The following is an 18,058-nucleotide window of genomic DNA, read 5'->3' as shown; positions in this document are numbered from 1 at the left end:
AGATGCAATCAAATGTTTACAAAGTGAAGCAGTCCTGATTCTCAGCTTGATTGAAGCTTAACAGACTGGAGGAATCCAATGAGACAGAGGCAAGAAAGCTAATGTAGGCTCTGGCCATATTAACAGAAGCACACGTCTCTTTCAAGGGTGTGACCGCCTTGCCCCCACAACAGTAATGCCACACTGGAATTCAGAGAGAACAACGAAAGTTCACAGCCTTTTCACCATAAAATGGCCAGGATATGGCAACTTGAAACTATAACTTAAGGAGCTAGACTTGGGTAGAGGGACGTGGACTCCTAATATTTATCTCCTAGTAGCACTATCTCATCATTTAAAAGATCTGAACACAGAAAACACAGAAAGGGAGCCCAGTGAATAGTCCTAGAGGACAGAATTGGGACCACACTGAAGGACTGGCAGGCAGTGGCAACCCACTGTGCCAAGTGTTATGGGAACTCCACCCATGTCATCATGGAAATAGTTACCTTGGGAAAGATTATCCAAAGAATGAAGAGATTAATGCAGTAGAAAAAAAATTTAAAGGGCAAGTTGGCCTTGTTCATAATGTAACTGTTGATCATTTTCACACTGTGAAGACATGTCTGTCAACTGACGGATGGATTAATCAAAATGTGTTTCACTGTACATGGAATGTTATTTGGCTTTTAAAAGGCATGAAGTAATGACAATGTGCTACAACACATGTGAATCTTGGGAAGTTAAAGCTGAAGAAGCCAGATACAAAATTTAGATTGTGAGATCTCATTCACATAAAGTGTTGAGGATGAGCAAATCCACATACAGGAAACAGACTAGCGGTTGCCAGAGGCTTGGGGTGGAAGGATGGAAATGACTCCTAATGAGATGGGGTTGGCGGTGGGATAGGGTCGTGAAACGTTCTAGAGTTAGACAGTAATTGCACTATCTTATAAATATATTAACAGTCACGGAGTTTTTTGTTTTTTTTTTTTACGTTAAAAGGGTGAATTTTCTGACAGTTATATTTTAAAAGGAGAGGGAGAAAGTCTAGGTGTCCAAGTCAATGCTTGTTTAATCAAAATCTACCTCTGCTTCAGGAGCAGAGAGCACCTGAGACTTTGGGGTAGAGTAAAACTGCTAAGCCAAGGATTGTGACTGAGCACTCACCAGCCTTAGCCTTAGCCTCAGCGGAGATCATGCCCTGCCTGTTGTATTCCAAGTCCCGAGTCCATGGGAATTCCAGGGCCTTCCAATTGTACTTTAAGACTGCCCCTGCTCACTGTCCATCTCTGAAGGCTGGTCAAACACACAGCCTTCTCAGGAAGCCAGGGTGCTAACCCCAAACAAAAGGCCATTGAGATGGAAGTTTCAGCCCAGCCTCAGAGGGGATTCTTATGCAGGCTGGCAGGGTCTCTCATCCACATGAATGGAGACTCCTGGAGATCAAGGTAGCTGGCCCAGCTGCTGCCCAGGGCTGGGCTCTCCTACTGGGGAGTCTTTGGAGAATAAACAGTACTTTAATCAACTAATCAATCAACAGGCTAGACTCTATCTCTGCTTCTTTGGAGTGCTTGGACAGCCACTTGTGACTACCTAAGGTGGAGGCAGGAGAAGCAGGTACTATCTGGCATACTCAGTCAGCTGAAGAGAAACAAAACAACTGGAGAAAAAAGGAGGTGAGTTACTCAGCCTTTAAGATCCAATATCACTTGGTAAGAAAGAGATGAGCACTCAGTATGAGCTGCTGGGGAAAAAAGTACAGACTATGGATGGATGTGGGCCTCTGTGTAAGCACAGTATACACTGGCTGTGAGGCCACCAGAAGGAACCAAGTCTAAGTACTGAGTTTTCTTATCTGGAAATGTCTATTTTGTAACAATGGTGAGATACACACAGTATTTACTGTCTGCCGGCCCCAGCATCACAGGCAGTGAACAACAGCTGCTGTTACCAGCCAGGGCCAGCTTTCTGGAGGAAGAACTGAGGTGAGCAATGAGGCAGGGCAGGTTGGAGACAGGTAAAACTATAGAGAGTGCTGCAAAGCCTTGGGGCCGTTTATTCTTAGGAACCTATGGATTCCCAGCAAACCTGGCAGAAATGGTTGTCCCTTTGGCCAGCTTCCTAAGAGGAAATGGAAACCCAGGCCAGCCTCTCTCTGGCTTCCATGCTCATTGATAGATAAGGAGGAGGGTTACTTTCTAAGTGGGCAGCTTTGAGAGATTTACTTAAGCAGCCTGAACTTCTGTGTCATTATTTGTGAAGTGGGCTGTTGTTATTGGAAAGATTGTGACATCTTAATGTCACACAGCTGGCTAGTAATTATGACAAAAGCATACCCTCCGCCTTCTAATTCTGGAACGCTTACATTCTTTCTGAAACATTATGTTGCCTTTCAAAGTCCTAGCATTCAGGCCACCTATGAAGGTGACATTAAAAAACCTGGACTCCCTAGGAAGTACAAACGACCAAATTACAGAAAGTGATGCTGTTGTAGGCTCTGACCTCTGCTGGTCTGAGATAGAGATCACGTTTCAATCCACTGCAAGCCACAAAGACATTTACATATTTACTGATTAAGAGAGCTGGATGTTTTGGTTGCTCTGGTGCCATCATTAATATCTTCCCATCCAGCCAAAACGATACGATGATCAATAAACAGCCAGTCTCTCTGAGGCCCAGAGACAGCCAAATGTGTTTACCAGGCAGGTCTTCTGTTAATTAGATAAAATCCCCAGATCAATTCGTACAACATTCACCTATGCTGTAGCTAAACACATTTGGGACACCTTGATCCCGGCACACAGACAGCAAGTGCCTCAAGCTGGGGCACCAGGGGACAAGAGCCAAACCAAACCATCAGTGCAAAGTTAGAATAAATGCATTTACCTCTTAACAAAGCCCAACCTGTTTTTCTTTCCTGAACTGTACATTTTTTTCCCCAAAGTCACCTAATAGACCAGTTTAATCCTTTATTTCCTAAAACCATCAAATCAGAAACCAAAACAGTATGTCAAAAGAATTTCCAGGTAACTGATAAATCTAGCATGTTTATTGATTAACTAGAGACAAGGTCTCATTGTATATACAGCTTTGGCTGGCCTGGAGTACTATATAAATCAGGCTGGCCTTGAACTCAGATCTGCCTGCCTCTTCTCCCAAGTGTAGGGAGTTACAGGCATGTGTACATCTGGCTAAATCCAGCAAGCATGTCTAAAACAGACCTCCTGGGTGGGAAAGATGAATTGAGATCCATTTGCTGCTCTTGAGTTCAGTTCCCAGAACCAACATTAGGTGGTTCACAATTGTCTGTACTCCAGCTCCAGGGATCCCACACTCTGCCTTCCACCATGCATACATACACTTATCCATAATTAAAATTCATAAAAATAAACCTTTAAGTGCATGCCTTTAATCCCGGCACTTTGGGAGGCAGAGGCAGGTGCATCTCTGTGAGTTGGAGGTCAGCCTGGTCTATATAGTGAGTTTCAGGGCAGCCAGAGCTACATAGTAAGACTGCATCTCAACAAAAAACAAAACAGACTTCAATCTTTTTTTTCTGGCTCAAATCCTCCAAACCCTCATTCAGTGCATGGCAACAGCATCTGTACAGAGCTTCAGCCACAAAACAGAAATTCACTAACATTTCATTTCTGAAAGAAACACATGCAGCCCTATTCATTCACTCAGCATTTATCTGTTGAATATTTACTATGTATTGGACTCCAAATCAGGCATGAGCACTAGTCCAGCTAACTGCCCTCATCTATGCTATTAACATGTTAACCCCACCCCATCTATTTGGACTCTTCCAGTTGCTTTTCTTTTCTTTTCTTTTCTTTTCTTTTCGGAAGCAGGAATTGTACCCAGCTTTACCAAAACTAGACAAGTGTTCTACCAATAACTGTACACAAGTTATAGCTATGTTCCAGCTGTCTTCCTATCCTAGTAGAGCAGCTGACTGACATGTTTTCCACTAAGCAGCTAATCTTTTTTAAAACAATGATCTCTAAATCTGTTAACATTTTTGCCTTTTATACACACACTGCTTTAAACAGTGTGGATGGTCCTTCCTTACAGCTACCCAGCACTGTTTCATAGCACCCATCCTTGCTCTCCAGAGGCGGCTTCTTTCTCCCTCCCAATACAGGGCATACGACGATAGCAAAGGTTGGCCTCAAAGTCATCAACCCTCCCACCTTTAGAGTTCTGGGATTACAACTGGATAACAGCCACATCCAGCTCCACATCTTCTCCATCAAAGGACAGAGTCATGACTGCTCAGATTCCCTGTGCCAAGCAAAGAACCCAGCAAATGGCAAGTACTCAGTAAATGTTTGTCAAATGGACACATGATCTGTGCAAAGAAAGGGCACCCAGCTATTAGAGGTTCAACACTTTTGTCACCAGGCTCTCTTCATCTGAGCCTGTTTGGACTGAGGAAGGACCAGTTGGGTAGAGGCTAACAGTGAAGGGAAAAGAGCGGAGAGGAGGTTGTCTATCGCCAGCATGATCTGAAGGAAATGTGATCTACAATGGAGGGCCAGAGGTCTCTGTCCTGAGTCCCCGGTCTGACAGGCCCTACATGACTTTGCCTGGGCCCAGAATTATGTGCTGCAGTCTGTCTAGTACCTCTTGGTCTTGGATGAGTGCTCAGGGCAGAGAAGCTGGGCTGGGCTGGGCTGAGAAGGGGAGTCACCTGCTCTCATGGCTGACAAACTTGATTGCGAGCTGGTGAGCTTGCAAAGTTTAAGCACTTCAAGGCAAAAGAAGGAAATGGCTGCTGCACAGGGAAGGAAAAGGAGGAAGAACCCAGCCTTTTTGTGCAGCAGTGGGACACTGGAACCAGCTCGAGACTGCCTGCTTCTGTTGTATTCAAGTCGCATGTATTTGGGGACAGTGAGAGAGGGACTGTAGACCCTGCCTGCCCTTGTCTTTGGGGAGGCATACAATCCAATGACTCAAACTTCTTTTGTTGTTTCGGTGTTCTGTGTGTTTATTTTTGTTTTGTATGAAGATAGTTTTGCTGACCTCTAACTCATTGAGTAGCATAGGCTGGCCTTGAAGTGGAGACCTTTCTGTTTCATCCTGAGTGCTAGGATTACAGGTTTAAGCTAGTATGACCAAGCCAAACTCTTTAATAGAAAGAATACTGTGGAATCAGTGAACTGGCTCAGCAGGTAAAAGTGCCTACCACCAAGTTTAAGGTCCTGAGTTCAACCCCCAGGACCCACAAGGTGAAGGAAAAAACTAATTTCCATTGGTTATCCTTTAACCTCCGTATGCTACAGCACCAGTACACCCAAACACAAGGACACAAAATTAATAAAATGTAAAAATAATGTGTGGCAAATGGTAGATCTTGGCTTATCTTTTTAGTCAAACAGCCACCCCACATACAATTAGCCAGATCCTCATAAAGCAATAAACAGTCCCCATCACTAGGACCACAGTCCAGGGCTGCTGACACTCAGTCTGTGAGCATAGAGCTGTGTCTGACTGCGTTGACACAGAAGGGGTCACTAGTTTTCACCTGAGCTACTGACTGCATTATTGACATTTAACCCTATTTCTCCAAACTGACCTCTAATTTCTCTTTCAGAAAAGGCTCACACTCCCACACCACAGGAAAGGATACAGTAGGAAGGGAGGAGAGACATGGCAGCTAGGTTCAACAAAAGGCTCCTAGGAGACAGCATTTCCACTTGAGCCTCAAAGCCTGGCCCAAGGGAAGCAGTGGTCAGTGAATGGGCAGTGAGTGCAGTAGGGGTGCAGCAGAGGCTCTGCAACCTGTCTCAGGGAGTACAGATTCTGGGGTGAGCTCCTCTTCTTAAGCAGAAGAGCCCCAAACATCAGTCCGTCCCCACCCTGAGTCTCCGGGGATTCTGGACCAAAGCTAAGAGAGGGCAAGGCCCAAGAATGACAGAGCCCCAAGATGGCAAGAGTGTAGTAACACAGTCACCAGTATTTGTTGCTTTATGCAGTAACCATGCCAATCACACACGTGGCAAAACAACTGTAACTGAGGGGAAACCTGAGACTAGAATTCTGTCTTGCTACAGGCAGGCAGGGCGGCTGGACAGAAGTAAAGGCTAGCACACACAGGATCACGTACAGAACAGTGTGGCATCAGCGGAGTCAAGGGTATATACAGAAAAACAGAACAAAACTCAAGACCACTTCCTTCTAGGAGGATGTAGGCTCTTCACTCCTGCTCCAGGCTAGCTTGTCAGCAGGAGACCTGCAACTGGGGGATTACATGTCTGTTTCCTTGAGGCCTGAGACCGTCATCTCTCTTCATGCCTTCAACCATCTGCAGTGCCCAGATGAGGCCATTTCTTTATTTTGCTGTTTTTTTCCCTTGTTGCTGTTTAATTTTTTAGACAAGGTTTCACAAGGTGTAGTTTTGGCAAGCCTGGAACTTTCTCTGAACATGTGGCTATCCTGGAAAGAGATCTGCCTAACTCTGCTGGGAGTACCACTCTTAACCACTTGTTCCTTCCTAAGAGCTGCTTTCAGTGAGGAGGGAAGGGCATTCTGACCAATGAAGACCTTCCTCCGTCTGGTCTTCCTGAGAGAGCCTCTCAAAAAGACTACCTTCAGCTTTTCCCCATTTATTCCAGCCTCTATCACTGAAACAGCCTTACCTGGCTCAGTCCCCTGCTCAAAAGCCTCCTAAACCCTATCTACTACTCACAGAAGAGCACCCAAAATGCAGGGTAGGCCAGGTGTATTCCCACATCTCAAGTCACCTTCACTTTTTCCTCATATCCTGCATAAGTCCTGGGCCTGGACTGCATTACCTGCCTCCTGCCTTGCCCAGCTTTTCCCACCAGCTCTATGGAATGGCATGAAAGGGGGCTGAGAAGAGTCAGTGTCTCACTCAACTGCTTCCTTACAGGGTGTGGTGGTTTGAATAGGAGTGGCCCCATAGACTCATGTGTTTGAGTGCCTGACCCATAGAAGTGGGACTCCTAGGAGGTGTGACCTTGGGGGAGGAAATGTGTCACTCTGGGGGTGGGCTCTGAAGTCTCAGAAGCTCAAGTTGTTCTCTGCCTGCTGCCTGAGGATCAAGCTATAGAACTCTTACCTCCTTCTCCAGCACAATGTCTTTTGCCATGACTATAAGGGATTAAACCTCTGAACTGTAAGTCATCCCTAATTAAATGTTTTCCTTCATAAGAGTTGCCATGTCTCTTCAGGGCAGTAGAACCCTAAGACAAAGGGTAAGAAAGATGCTAACAGAAGGGGATAAGGAGGGACAGAAAGGCGGGCTAAAGACTAGGGGCACACTTGAAAAGTTACCCATGGTGTGAGATAGTCCTAACAATTCTGAGTCACACAGTGGGAATCCAATCACTTTCTGTACCCCACTGGCTGGTATTTAGTTGCCATTACAAAAATAAGTATTTAGGGACTGGAGAGATGACTTAATAGTTAAGGGCACTGGCTGTTCCAAAGGACCCAAGTTTAATTCCTAGCACCCACATGGCAGCTCATAACTATCTGCAACCCTAGTTGTAGGGAGGTCTGGCATCCTCACATAGATATGCATTCGAGCAAAAAACCAATGCACATAAAAAATAATAAATCTTTTTTAAAAATATGTGTTTATGGCTAAAGAGATGACTCAGGAGTTAAAAGCATGTACTGTTTTTCAGGTCCTTCATATCTACCTGTAACTCCAGCACCAGAAAATCTGACACCCTCTTCTGGCTTCTGTGGGCACCTGCATGTATAGGAGTATACCCTTCTGCCCCTTGACATACTTTTTAAAAACCTTAAAACAAAACAAACAAACAAACAAAAAACAGGTGGTGGTGGAAAAACTCCTTTAATCCCAGCACTTGGAAGGCAGAGGCCAGGTGGATCTCTGAGTGTGAGGCCAGTCTAGTGTACAGAGTGAGTTCCAGGACAGCCAGAGCTATACAGAGAAAGCCTGCTTTGAAAAACAAACAAAAAACCAAATATTTATGTATGTATTTAACAGGGTGTGTATGTATATAATCCCAGTATTGCAGAAGCAGAGGCAGAGGAAGGAAGGAAAGAATTGAGTGAGTATATTTGCCAGGTATGTTAGCACCTGCCTATAATCACAGCACTTGGGAGGCCAAGGCAGGAAAATCGTGAGTTTTTAGACCTATATCTGGACCTAATAGCAAGAACTACCTCGAGAACAAAAACCACCCCCCTGCCCCCCAACAAAGCAATAAAGCTGCCCAAATATCAAGACTCAACTGGCAGGGAGCCTTTCCAGCATGCACAAACTCCTAGGGTCGATCCTCAGCGCCCCATAAAATCAATCATGGACACCTGCAGTCACGTCACTCAGAAGGTAGAGACAGAAGGATCAGAGTTAAAGGTCATCCTTGGCTATGTAATGCATCTGCAGCCAACCTGGATTACATGAAACCTGGCCTCAAAAAACAAAAGCTAAAAAACTGTACAAATTTCAGCACTAAAGTCATCACCCTTTGGAGGGGACTTGAGGAAATAAGCTTCAGCTCGGCAGACTGCTGCCTACTTTGGCTTGTGGTGGTGGTGGTGGTGGGGAGCTGGGGTATGTGGGGGAGCAGCAAGAAGATGCACACTGGCAGCCTTTGGCAGTTACCAACAGGTGATTCCAGGGTCAGCAGAGCCAGTTTCTACTCCGCCCTTCCCTATAATGAAGCTCTGGAAAGCAAGGCGCGTGTCTGGGGCAGGAAGATGCTGCATGCAGCTGCCGTTATGAATGGCTCTTATAACAACAAGATGACATCTGCGCTTGGTTTTTAAGATGCATCATCACATGTTTATTAAACCGTTGCTCCATCATATTTATTTGGCTACAAAACAACTCCCAGCCCATACTTCCAAAAGTGGTTTATTAAAAACTAAGCCTTGAACATTAATACTCAAAAGCACCCCTGAGAATCAATAGTAATGCTGCAGATAAAATGAAGGAGAATCAAGGCAGTAAGTCTTGGTGGAGCCACGGCTGCCGTTCTACACTCTCCCATGCTCAAGCATCTGGAGTGGGAAAGGGCACCCCAGGTCCATGGTAATGACCCCAAACACTAACTTCCTATCTAAAATGTGAACACAATACCAGACACAGTTGTCCACACCTGTAATCCCAGCACTCAGGAGGCTGAGGCAAGAGGATTAAGAGTTCAAAGCTAACCTGGGTTACATAACAAAATCTATTATCAAACAAAAACAAACAAACCAGTTGGATGGAGAGGTGCTCCGAGGGTAAGAGTACTAGCTGCTCTTACAAGGACCTTGGCTTGATCTCCAGCACCCACATGTCTCCTCACAGTCTGTAACTCCAGATCCAATGGCCTTTTCTTACCTCTAAGAGCACTGCAGGCACATGATGCACAAAAAAATACACACGGGCTGAGTGCCAGACACATAAAATGAAATAAAACTGGCTGGTCATGATGGCGCATGCCTTTAATCCCAGTACTCCGAGGCAAGAGAATCTCTGTAAGTGCAAGACCAGCCACAGTCAGTTCCAAGACAGCCAAGAGTACATAGAAACTCTGTCTCAACCTGTCTATCTGTCTGTCTGTCTAAAAAAACCTAAAAAACAAACCTAAAAACCTAAAAAAACCTAAAAAACAAACAACAAAACAAAACCAAGGATGAGAGCAACTGCCAAGTGCAATGTACAAGGCCTGTTCAGATCCAATATGGCAAACACAAAGACAAAAAATAAGCAAGGTAAGAGGGAGGGTCCCATGGCCACTTGGATAGATCTGAGGGGCAGAAAGGCCCAGGTGAGGCCCAAGAGGAAGGAATACTGCTTCTGAACAACAGCCCTAACTGATACTCTGGCCAGGTCCCAGCCTCAGCACCCATCTTAGATGCACTCTGCCCCATCCATAGTCCAAGCCCAATGCTTCCCTACTCAAGTGGAGTCAGCCTCTGCAGACATAGGCTTCACGCCACTCAGAAGCCTGAGAGCACAAGGTGAGCCACTGAGCTGATGACAGGCTGCCTCCACCCTGCACACAGGCCTTCTTAGCCACATGGGATGTTCTGGTACAAAGAGCATTTAGGAGCATCCTAAAGATGCCCATCTACACCAGGTCCAGGCAGCAAACATTAATAATGGTCACTTCCACAGAGGAACAAGAACAAACTGGAAGACCCACAGACTCCAAGTCACTGCAACTCAACACCCTGAGGTGTTTGGGAACCTGCCTCCAAACCTAAAATGCAAAAAGGCTGACCTAGACCAGGGGAGCCTGTGTCTGTGGCTACAGGAAACTTTCAGGAAACAAGTGCAGGGCAGGGAAAGATTTCCTCTGGGGCAGGATGGCCAGACTGCTCAGTCCTTCTGTATAGGCCCAGACACTTACCTTCTGACTTCCTGCACATTATTGGCTCGGGCAGCTTCCATCAAAGCTGCATCTGAAAAGAGAGGGGTACTGGTCAGACTCCAGCCCAGGACCTACCCCTCAAAGCCAAGAAGAGGCCTAGGAAATCAGCTGAAGTTCCTCCAGAGAGCAGAAGGCTGACAGGAGAAGGCTAACCAAATCCCCTCCCCAGCTGCAATCCACCCAAGCCCTGCTCTGGGAATGCAGGTAGATGTCATGCCCCGACTCTTCCCAAGCAGTAAGGCTTGGGTATGTGGGTCTCCCTAAGAATGGAAGAACCTCAATCAGATGCCATGGACACTTGGGATCCAAGCCACTCTATTACTCAGTGTGGCCGCTGCAGCCCTTCCTTCTTAACCAACTTCCTTGATATTTGGCAGACAGTAATCCTTGCCAACCTCACAGGATGCTGAGGAGATAAAATACCAGCTGAAAAGTCTCCAAAATCCTTACTGCAAGCACAGTGACGGGAGACCCAAATTGTTTCACTGGATCCCTGAGGACTCAGGCCTAGCTGAAGCCTGGACTGGTTGTTGGCACCACCCTGTGGTCACTTGGAAAAACAAGTTAACAGCAGATCCCAACTGGTGCTCTGTGCCCAGCCTGATACTGAGCTGTACCCACTAGGCTGACTTCTACTCAGCCTGCATCCAGTAGCCATGAGACCCCTAGGTAAACACGAGAGGTGTCACTAGCATCAGTGGCAAGCTGAGCCCCGATCTGGTCCTGGCACGAAGACTTACTTGCCTTGCGACCTGGCCAACTCATCTAAGCTCCTGAGCCTCGGCTTATGTGAAAACGGCTAAGACGCCAGGCCTCATCACGTGCCTAAGTCGGGTTTGCTCAGGCTGCAGTGCCTCCACTCGCCAACTAGCCTCTGACTAGGAGCCGTCTGTCCTACTTAGCTTATGGTACTTGTTTTGGTTTTTCTGAGATAAGATCTCATTTTGTATCCTTGGCTATCCTAGAACTCAAGGGATTCCCCTGCCTCAGCCTCCAGGGATTAAAGATCACACCCAGCTCTTATGAATTGTTCTCCTTCATGTATTTAATTGGGCCCAGATAGTCTCCAGCTGAAAAAGGAGAATCATTCCTTATAGATACCTCTCTTGACTCTCTTTACTCGTCTTCTTTCTCTGAAGGCACAGAGGAGGGAGAAATGAGCTGAGATTTAACTGAGGCATTCTGGGCTCACAAACTTTCCATGGTTTTCCATTACCATGGTTTCCCCCTGGTTCCTGAAAAGACCCATTTCTCAGAACATTGCACTGAAGGACTCTGCTCAAAACTTGTTTAGAACCAGCCATAGTTTTCAGTCATCCCCTCTTCTGTTAAGTAGACATCGCTGAAATTTACATGTCGTAAAGTCCAGTCTAGGGCTCCCAGTAACCTCTCAGGCCAGACTTCACACATTCATCTGTTGTTCCTCCAAACACACTGTCTGCTAGAGAGTCTGTTCTCATGACCCTTCCATGGGTCTTCACTGCCTACAAAATTCCAAAGGCTCCTGCCTGACACGCAGGGCCCATTTCATCTTCTCTCACCTTATTCCAAAGCCCTGTCTTCACCCTCACTGGCCAAACTGTTAGCTCCTGCACATCAGACTAGCTGAATTCTGGGTATGAAATCCACCCGAGGCACATCTGTAAATATCTCCCTTCTGAGATCCACACACTGGTGGACAGACTCTTGGTATTAGGGAACTACTAATAAAAGTAATGGATGCCCTGCCCTCGTGGGTTACACAAGGCCCCGCCCCCTTGTTTCCTAAGCTATGCTTCAGAAATTAAGCTCAAGCTCCCCATCTTGAGAGGACTTCCAGTCCTCCAGGAAGGTTGTCCCTGCCTCCACTAGCTCTCTGATCCTCTGTAATACTCACTAGTCCCGCACGACCAGCTGCCTGCACCTCCCCTTAACAGGCTAGCTTTTAAGTTGGAACTTTCTGAACACCTAGCTCCAAGCTAAACACACATAGTGCTGCCTTCACATACACACAAGTAGAAATCATACAATTCATGCAGCCTTAAGCTACAAAGGTCCTACTTCAATGCCCTCATTAATAGAAAGAAAACAGAGGGTAGCAAAGAAGAGTAAGAGCCCAGATTCACAAGGACAGTACAAAACAAGTTCCTTGGGGTCCTTGTTCCTCATCCAAAAGCCCTTTCTTTCCAACTGGCCACATCTTATTAAACTAACAAGTCAAAGTCAAGGCGGTCTCCAATCTTGTTCAACAATCCCAGAGTCTGGGGTGCATGGAACGCACCAGCACTGATAACTGAGAACTTGAGCTACCCCTCCAGCTCCCACTCAGCTGTAACAGATGAGGTAAGATGCCAAGCTGAGTTAACTACCTCCTCCTTCTACACCCCCAACACCCCCCCCCGTGTCCCCCCCACACACACACACTATAAGTCTACAGAGAGCCACTTTCAGCCAACTTCCTGTCCCCTAAGGCTTCACCCACCACACTATCCAGCTCACCTTAACCCTAACTCTAAGCATAGCAAATCTCTATCTAAGCAACTGAACAGACTCTGAACTCCAGAAAAGGAAGACTGAGAACTTGCCTTCAAAAGACAGTGGGGAAACTAAGACTAGAGAGAAGCATGGGGGTCAAGCTAGCATCAGAACCAAGTGTCCTCCTTCCTTGGACCTATGTATGCAGGAAAACATGTAGAGGCTGTCCCTAAAGCTGTTGGGACTTCCTGGAGACCTCTTGAAAGACTAATGGACTAAATATAATACTGGTACATAAAAGGACCAGGCTGCAATTAGTCAGTCCAATGTTCCCAATTATACAGGTATACAAACCGATCCCAAAGAGGGTGCTAGACCTATAATGGGAAATTATGTAACTTCAAGCACTGAGATTTCCAGGGCAACATGCTGCTCCTGGCAGCAGACGGTAACTGGGTTTCTCCAAGGTTAAGGTTATACGGGTCTAAATTTATAAATACCTTCAACATTCCAAAAGGGTCATGACCTACCCACACACCCACACACCTCTCCCTTGAACCCAGTATGGCCCCATAATCACCCTTGTTAGATGGATTCTTGTTGTAGCACTGAACCACCAGCGCCATGGCCAAGGCCCACATGCCCAATCCCGCCTTGTTGGGGACCCCATTCCAGCTGTCTTGTCCTGGGAGTGTTTCTTCCGGGCTAGGACCGCGTCCAGACGAGGCGGCAGTCAGGTATGGGATCTCGGTGCGTTCTCCACGGCGCCCCCCGGTGGCTGCCCCCCGTCCGGGGAACAAGACAGAAGATGCTCCAGGGCGCACCCAGGCGGCAGTTCTCAGCCGCTGCGGCTCCCCGCGGTCTCCGGTGATTACGCTACGGTTGTAAGCACCTCCCCGGCTTTGAAGAGATGGAGATTTGATTAACCCTAGGAAGAGCCGAGGCGCTGGCGCGGTTCTCCTCAACACCGCGGACAACATCATGACACCTGCTTCTAAAACCTGCTGGTGCCGGCCCCCGTGCTAGCCACGATCAACATGGCTGCCGCGGCGCGTTCGAAGACGCCGCTTACGGGGTGGGACTGCGCACTACCTCACGGGAGTGGTAGTCCACGGCCCCAGATCTTTCTCTAGCTGGACAATGAACAAACTACATTTCCCTGAGGGCTGTGGGATGACATCACAATGACCGCTGACAGCGGAGTTGGAAGAATGTTGGGAAATGCAGTTCTGGCAGAGGGGCGTGGCAAAAAGGAAAACTCTAGCGGGGAGTGGCAATAAAGATTCAAGATTCCAGAGCCCAGAGTTTGTATTAAAACAGAACTTTAATCCCTGCCTTTGGAAGGTGGGAACCTGAGAGAACAGGAATTCAAGGTCTAGGTCAAAATCACTTTCTTGGTCTAGGTCAGCCCCAGCTGTATAAAATATCAAATATCAAAATAGCGAAAACCAAAATACAGGAATCCTAGAACAATTTCCCTAGTGTTTAAGTAAAATTGTATTTTCGATGAAGACCTGTTAAGTAACTTGTACCCCTCCCTACTTTTATTTAGAGTTGCTTTTCAAAAAGATGCCTAGGGCTGGGGATGGTGGTGATCACCCTTAATCCCAGCATGCCAGGCAGAGGCAAGCATATCTCTGTGAATTTGGTAAAGTCTGGTTTACATAGTTTCAAGACAGCCAGGGCTGTGAGCCAGAGAGACCCTGTCTCAAAAGACTTTAAGACTATGCATGTGTATACATATAAATACATGTATGTAATGTATATGTATGTGTATATGTATATATGTATGTATATATATATATTTTTTTTTTGGTTCTTTTTTTTTTTTTCGGAGCTGGGGACTGAACCCAGGGTCTTGCGCTTTCTAGGCAAGCACTCTACCACTGAGCTAAATCCCCAACCTCCCTTTAGAATATTCTTAACCCCACACCTCTGCCATTGCTAATGGTTTCTGGGTCTCTCCTGACTCTTCCCATTTATGCTTTCATTTTTCATATGGACTTAGAGTAAATGTACCTGTGTCGTGGAGGAGGGGAGAGCCCTCAGCTCTGGAGATTTCACTGCCTTTCACTGTTGTCTGACTCCTGTCCCTAAGAAACATTGACTTCTCCAACTTAGTTTTATGTTCTGTTCTCTGACAAATGAATTCTTATGGTGTTTTCTTGGTTCCCTGCCTCGGGCTCACCAGAGCTGTGATCTGCAGCGGAGACAGCTTGTTTCTTTCTTTCTGGTTAGTGTGTGTGTAGCCACCCTGGTGGGCCTGCCACCAGATCTTACGTGGAATGTGTGGTCACCTAGTTCCATTCCTGTGTTTTGAATGCCAAACTGTGGCGACTGTAGTACTTGGCTCTTTCTGTTGGTCCGTACAGGTGAGGGGGATCCTCCTTCTATGTGTGGGGATTGTGGTGGGATTTTGAAGTGTGCCCATGTGAATTGTGGTGGGATTTTGAAGTGTGCCCATGTGGAGCCTGGGGTTCAGGGAGCAGTTACACTTTTCCTACTGAATGAATCTGCAGAGGTTTCTTGTTATTTACTGGATTTGTCTAAGTCATGGATACCAATCTTTTCACTTAGGGTTCCGAATGCTCGAGCCTGAACAACAGCAGTCACTCTCCTACGGTCTCTGTGTGCTCAGGAAGAGAAGAGCCATCATCTCTGTCCTCAGAGCTGTAATTGCTGTGGGGCTCCAGGACTATTGCAGGTGACCCTGCACCCATGCCTGGCCTCCTAAATCTGCCATTGGCTGGTTGGAGGACTCAGCACCTCCTGACAACAGGGGCTTGGCTTAGTAGCAGCTGCCCTACCCTTCAGTGCATCACCTGCACCTCTGAGGCTCTGTCACGTGAAGAGTGAATACACTTAACTATTCTCGACTCATATAAGTCCTTAATTTTTTTTTAAAAACAAACTTCATAATTCAAAAGTTATGCACAATAAAAGAAGCCTATTTTAGGTGTACCATTTCAGGAGCCCATTCAGGTGTGGTTATGTTTAGACAAGCCAACGTCATTTGATGACACCCAGTAAGTATTTGCATGACCCTGGAAGAAATCTATCCCCCTTCCCAAGTGTTCTCCTACATGCCAGCTAACCAGGACTTCTGATGCTCTAGGTGAGCCCAGCCTGCTCAGAGAGCTGAATCTTAGAAGAGGCATACACTGTGCATTCATCAGCCTGGATTCTGTCACCTGATAGAGCAGGGTTCCCAGGTCCAGCAGATGTCACAGGTGGCAGGAACCTGCTCCTTTTTCTGCCAAGTGGCAGTTGTCCCTTGAGTCCTGCTTTGTCTTATGTGAACTCTTTAGAACAGGACTTGGTTTGGAACAATAACTTCATTCTCCTGGAAAAGGTATATGAGAAAAAAAACCCTGAAGAAGCATGTTGAGTTTCTTTTTAACATTTGAAGAAGCCATTGGTGCTGGGTATGGTGGTCCACACCTTTAATCTCAGCACTCAGGAGGTGGTAGCAGCAGATTTTTGTGAGTTCAAAGTCAGCCTGTCTCAATGAAGAAGAAGAAGAGGAGGAGGAGGAGGAGAAGGAGGAGAAGGAGGAAGAGGAGAAGGAAGAGGAAGAAGAAGAAAAGGAAGAGGAGGAGGAGGAAGAGGAAGAGGAGGAAGAAAAGCCATTGTCATTGTTGCCACTGCTGCCAGCATTGGATGTATGATGTCTCTGTATGATAAATGGACTGAGAAAGAAATTAGGGAAATGACATCCTTCACAATAGTCACAAATTGTATAAAATATCTTGGTGTAACTCTAAGCAAGTGAAAGATCTGTATGTTGAGAACTTCAAGTCCCTGAAGAAAGAAATTGAAGAAGACGTCAGAAGATGCTCATGGATCAGTAGGATTGGCCATCCTACCAAAAGCAATCAACAGATTTATTGCAATCCTCAACTAAATTCCAACACAGTTCTACACAGACATGGAAAAAGCAATTCTCAGCTGCTTATAGAAAAACAACAACAACAACAACAACAACACCCAGGACAGCGAAAATAATTCTCAAAAATAAAAGAACTGGGAGAATCACCATCCCTGACCTCAAGCTGTACTACACAGCAATGGCGAGAAAAGTTTTTTTGTTTTGTTTTGTTTCCTCTCAAAGGTGGCTAATCTGCCAAGGGCCAAAATTACAAGAAGTCCACCTCCTACCTTGTAAAAATTCCCTATCTATTAAAGCCTTTACAGTTGCAAAGGCCACTTAAATGACTAGGAGGCAGCAACCCTTCCCCATTTCTTTCATTTTCTGTGATGATTATAAATTAGCCAAGCAGGACATTGTAAGATCCGACAATATTCTTTAAACATTTTTATATTATTATTATTATTATTATTATTATTATTATTATTATTATTATTATTCATGTGTTTATGTGTCTATGTATGTGGGTGGAGGTGTCCAAAAAACCCAGAGGAGCTGGCTCTCAGAAACTGAAGTTATGAGCCACCTGATATGGGTACTGGAAATCAAAACGTGGTCCTCTGTTAGGAGTATATCCTCTTAACCACTGAGATATTTTTCTGGCCTCAAGTATACTCTTTTCCAACATAGACATGCAGGCAAAATACTTAAGCTTAAGAAAAAAAGAGGAAGAAGAGGAGCAGGAGGAGGAGGAGGAAGAAGAGGAAGAGGAGGAGAAGGAGATGAAGAAGAAGAAGGAGGAGAAGGAGAAGGAGAACAACAACAACAACAAGAGGAGGAGGAGAAGAAAGAAGAGGAAGAGGAGGAGGAGGAGGAGGAAGAGGAGGAGGAGGAGGAGGAGGAGGAGGAGGAGGAGGAGGAGGAGGAGGAGGAGGAGGAGGAGGTGCATTTGACACTAGCTTCTCTGTGGCAGGCTTTCTAATCACAACCAATTGCAGGTGGTAGTGCTGGGGAGCTTGGGTTTCAGCTTTTTCCTTCCACTGATGGCCTATGAGTAGAAGAACACTGGCTGTCTTTTTGCTGTCTTGGTTATGCTATGGCCTCTGGTGCATCTTTATTGTACAGTGTAGCTATCTCAAGCAAGAAGTTGCATGGATATTCCTGTTGTCTGAATGTCTCCTCCCCTCTTTAGACCTGTCTAAAGAGTGTTCTACTTGGCTCTGAGCTCATGCTACCTGTCCATAGCACAACATTCTGATATTGATGATGTAGAGCAAAGAGGATTAAAGGGGTTTGGAAAGTGTGCCTTGCCCATGGTCCCAGAGAGGATGCCCATTTGCCTGGAGTTTGGAGCCTGCAAAAGGGATCATTTTAGGAACTAGGTGGT

At 46.1% G+C, this 18,058-nt stretch overlaps 1 protein-coding gene across 6 annotated transcripts in view; it reads right to left on the bottom strand.

Moving 5' to 3' along the window:
* The window catches only part of Clpb (ClpB family mitochondrial disaggregase), a 122,585-nt gene extending 108,748 nt beyond the window's left edge, over window positions 1–13,837 (bottom strand). For 5 of the 6 annotated variants that reach the window (XR_015639221.1, XR_015639227.1, XM_087587223.1 and 2 more), the window contains exons 1-2: window positions 13,384–13,837; window positions 10,329–10,380 (exon numbers count right to left, since the gene is read on the bottom strand). Coding sequence is in view for 2 of the 6 variants with exons in the window: in XM_087587223.1 (XP_087443349.1) it covers window positions 10,329–10,380; window positions 13,384–13,786 (455 nt within the window). In the remaining 4 variants the exon portion in view is untranslated. 6 annotated transcript variants of the gene reach the window in all.
* Between the last annotated feature and the right edge of the window lie 4,221 nt (window positions 13,838–18,058).

Source organism: Rattus norvegicus, chromosome 1 (assembly GCF_021556685.1).
Source record: "Rattus norvegicus strain SHRSP/BbbUtx chromosome 1, alternate assembly SHRSP_T2T, whole genome shotgun sequence".
Taxonomy (NCBI): domain Eukaryota; kingdom Metazoa; phylum Chordata; class Mammalia; order Rodentia; family Muridae; genus Rattus; species Rattus norvegicus.
The sequence above is the reverse complement of the archived record's forward strand: the minus strand, read 5'-3'. Positions and strand labels throughout refer to the sequence as shown.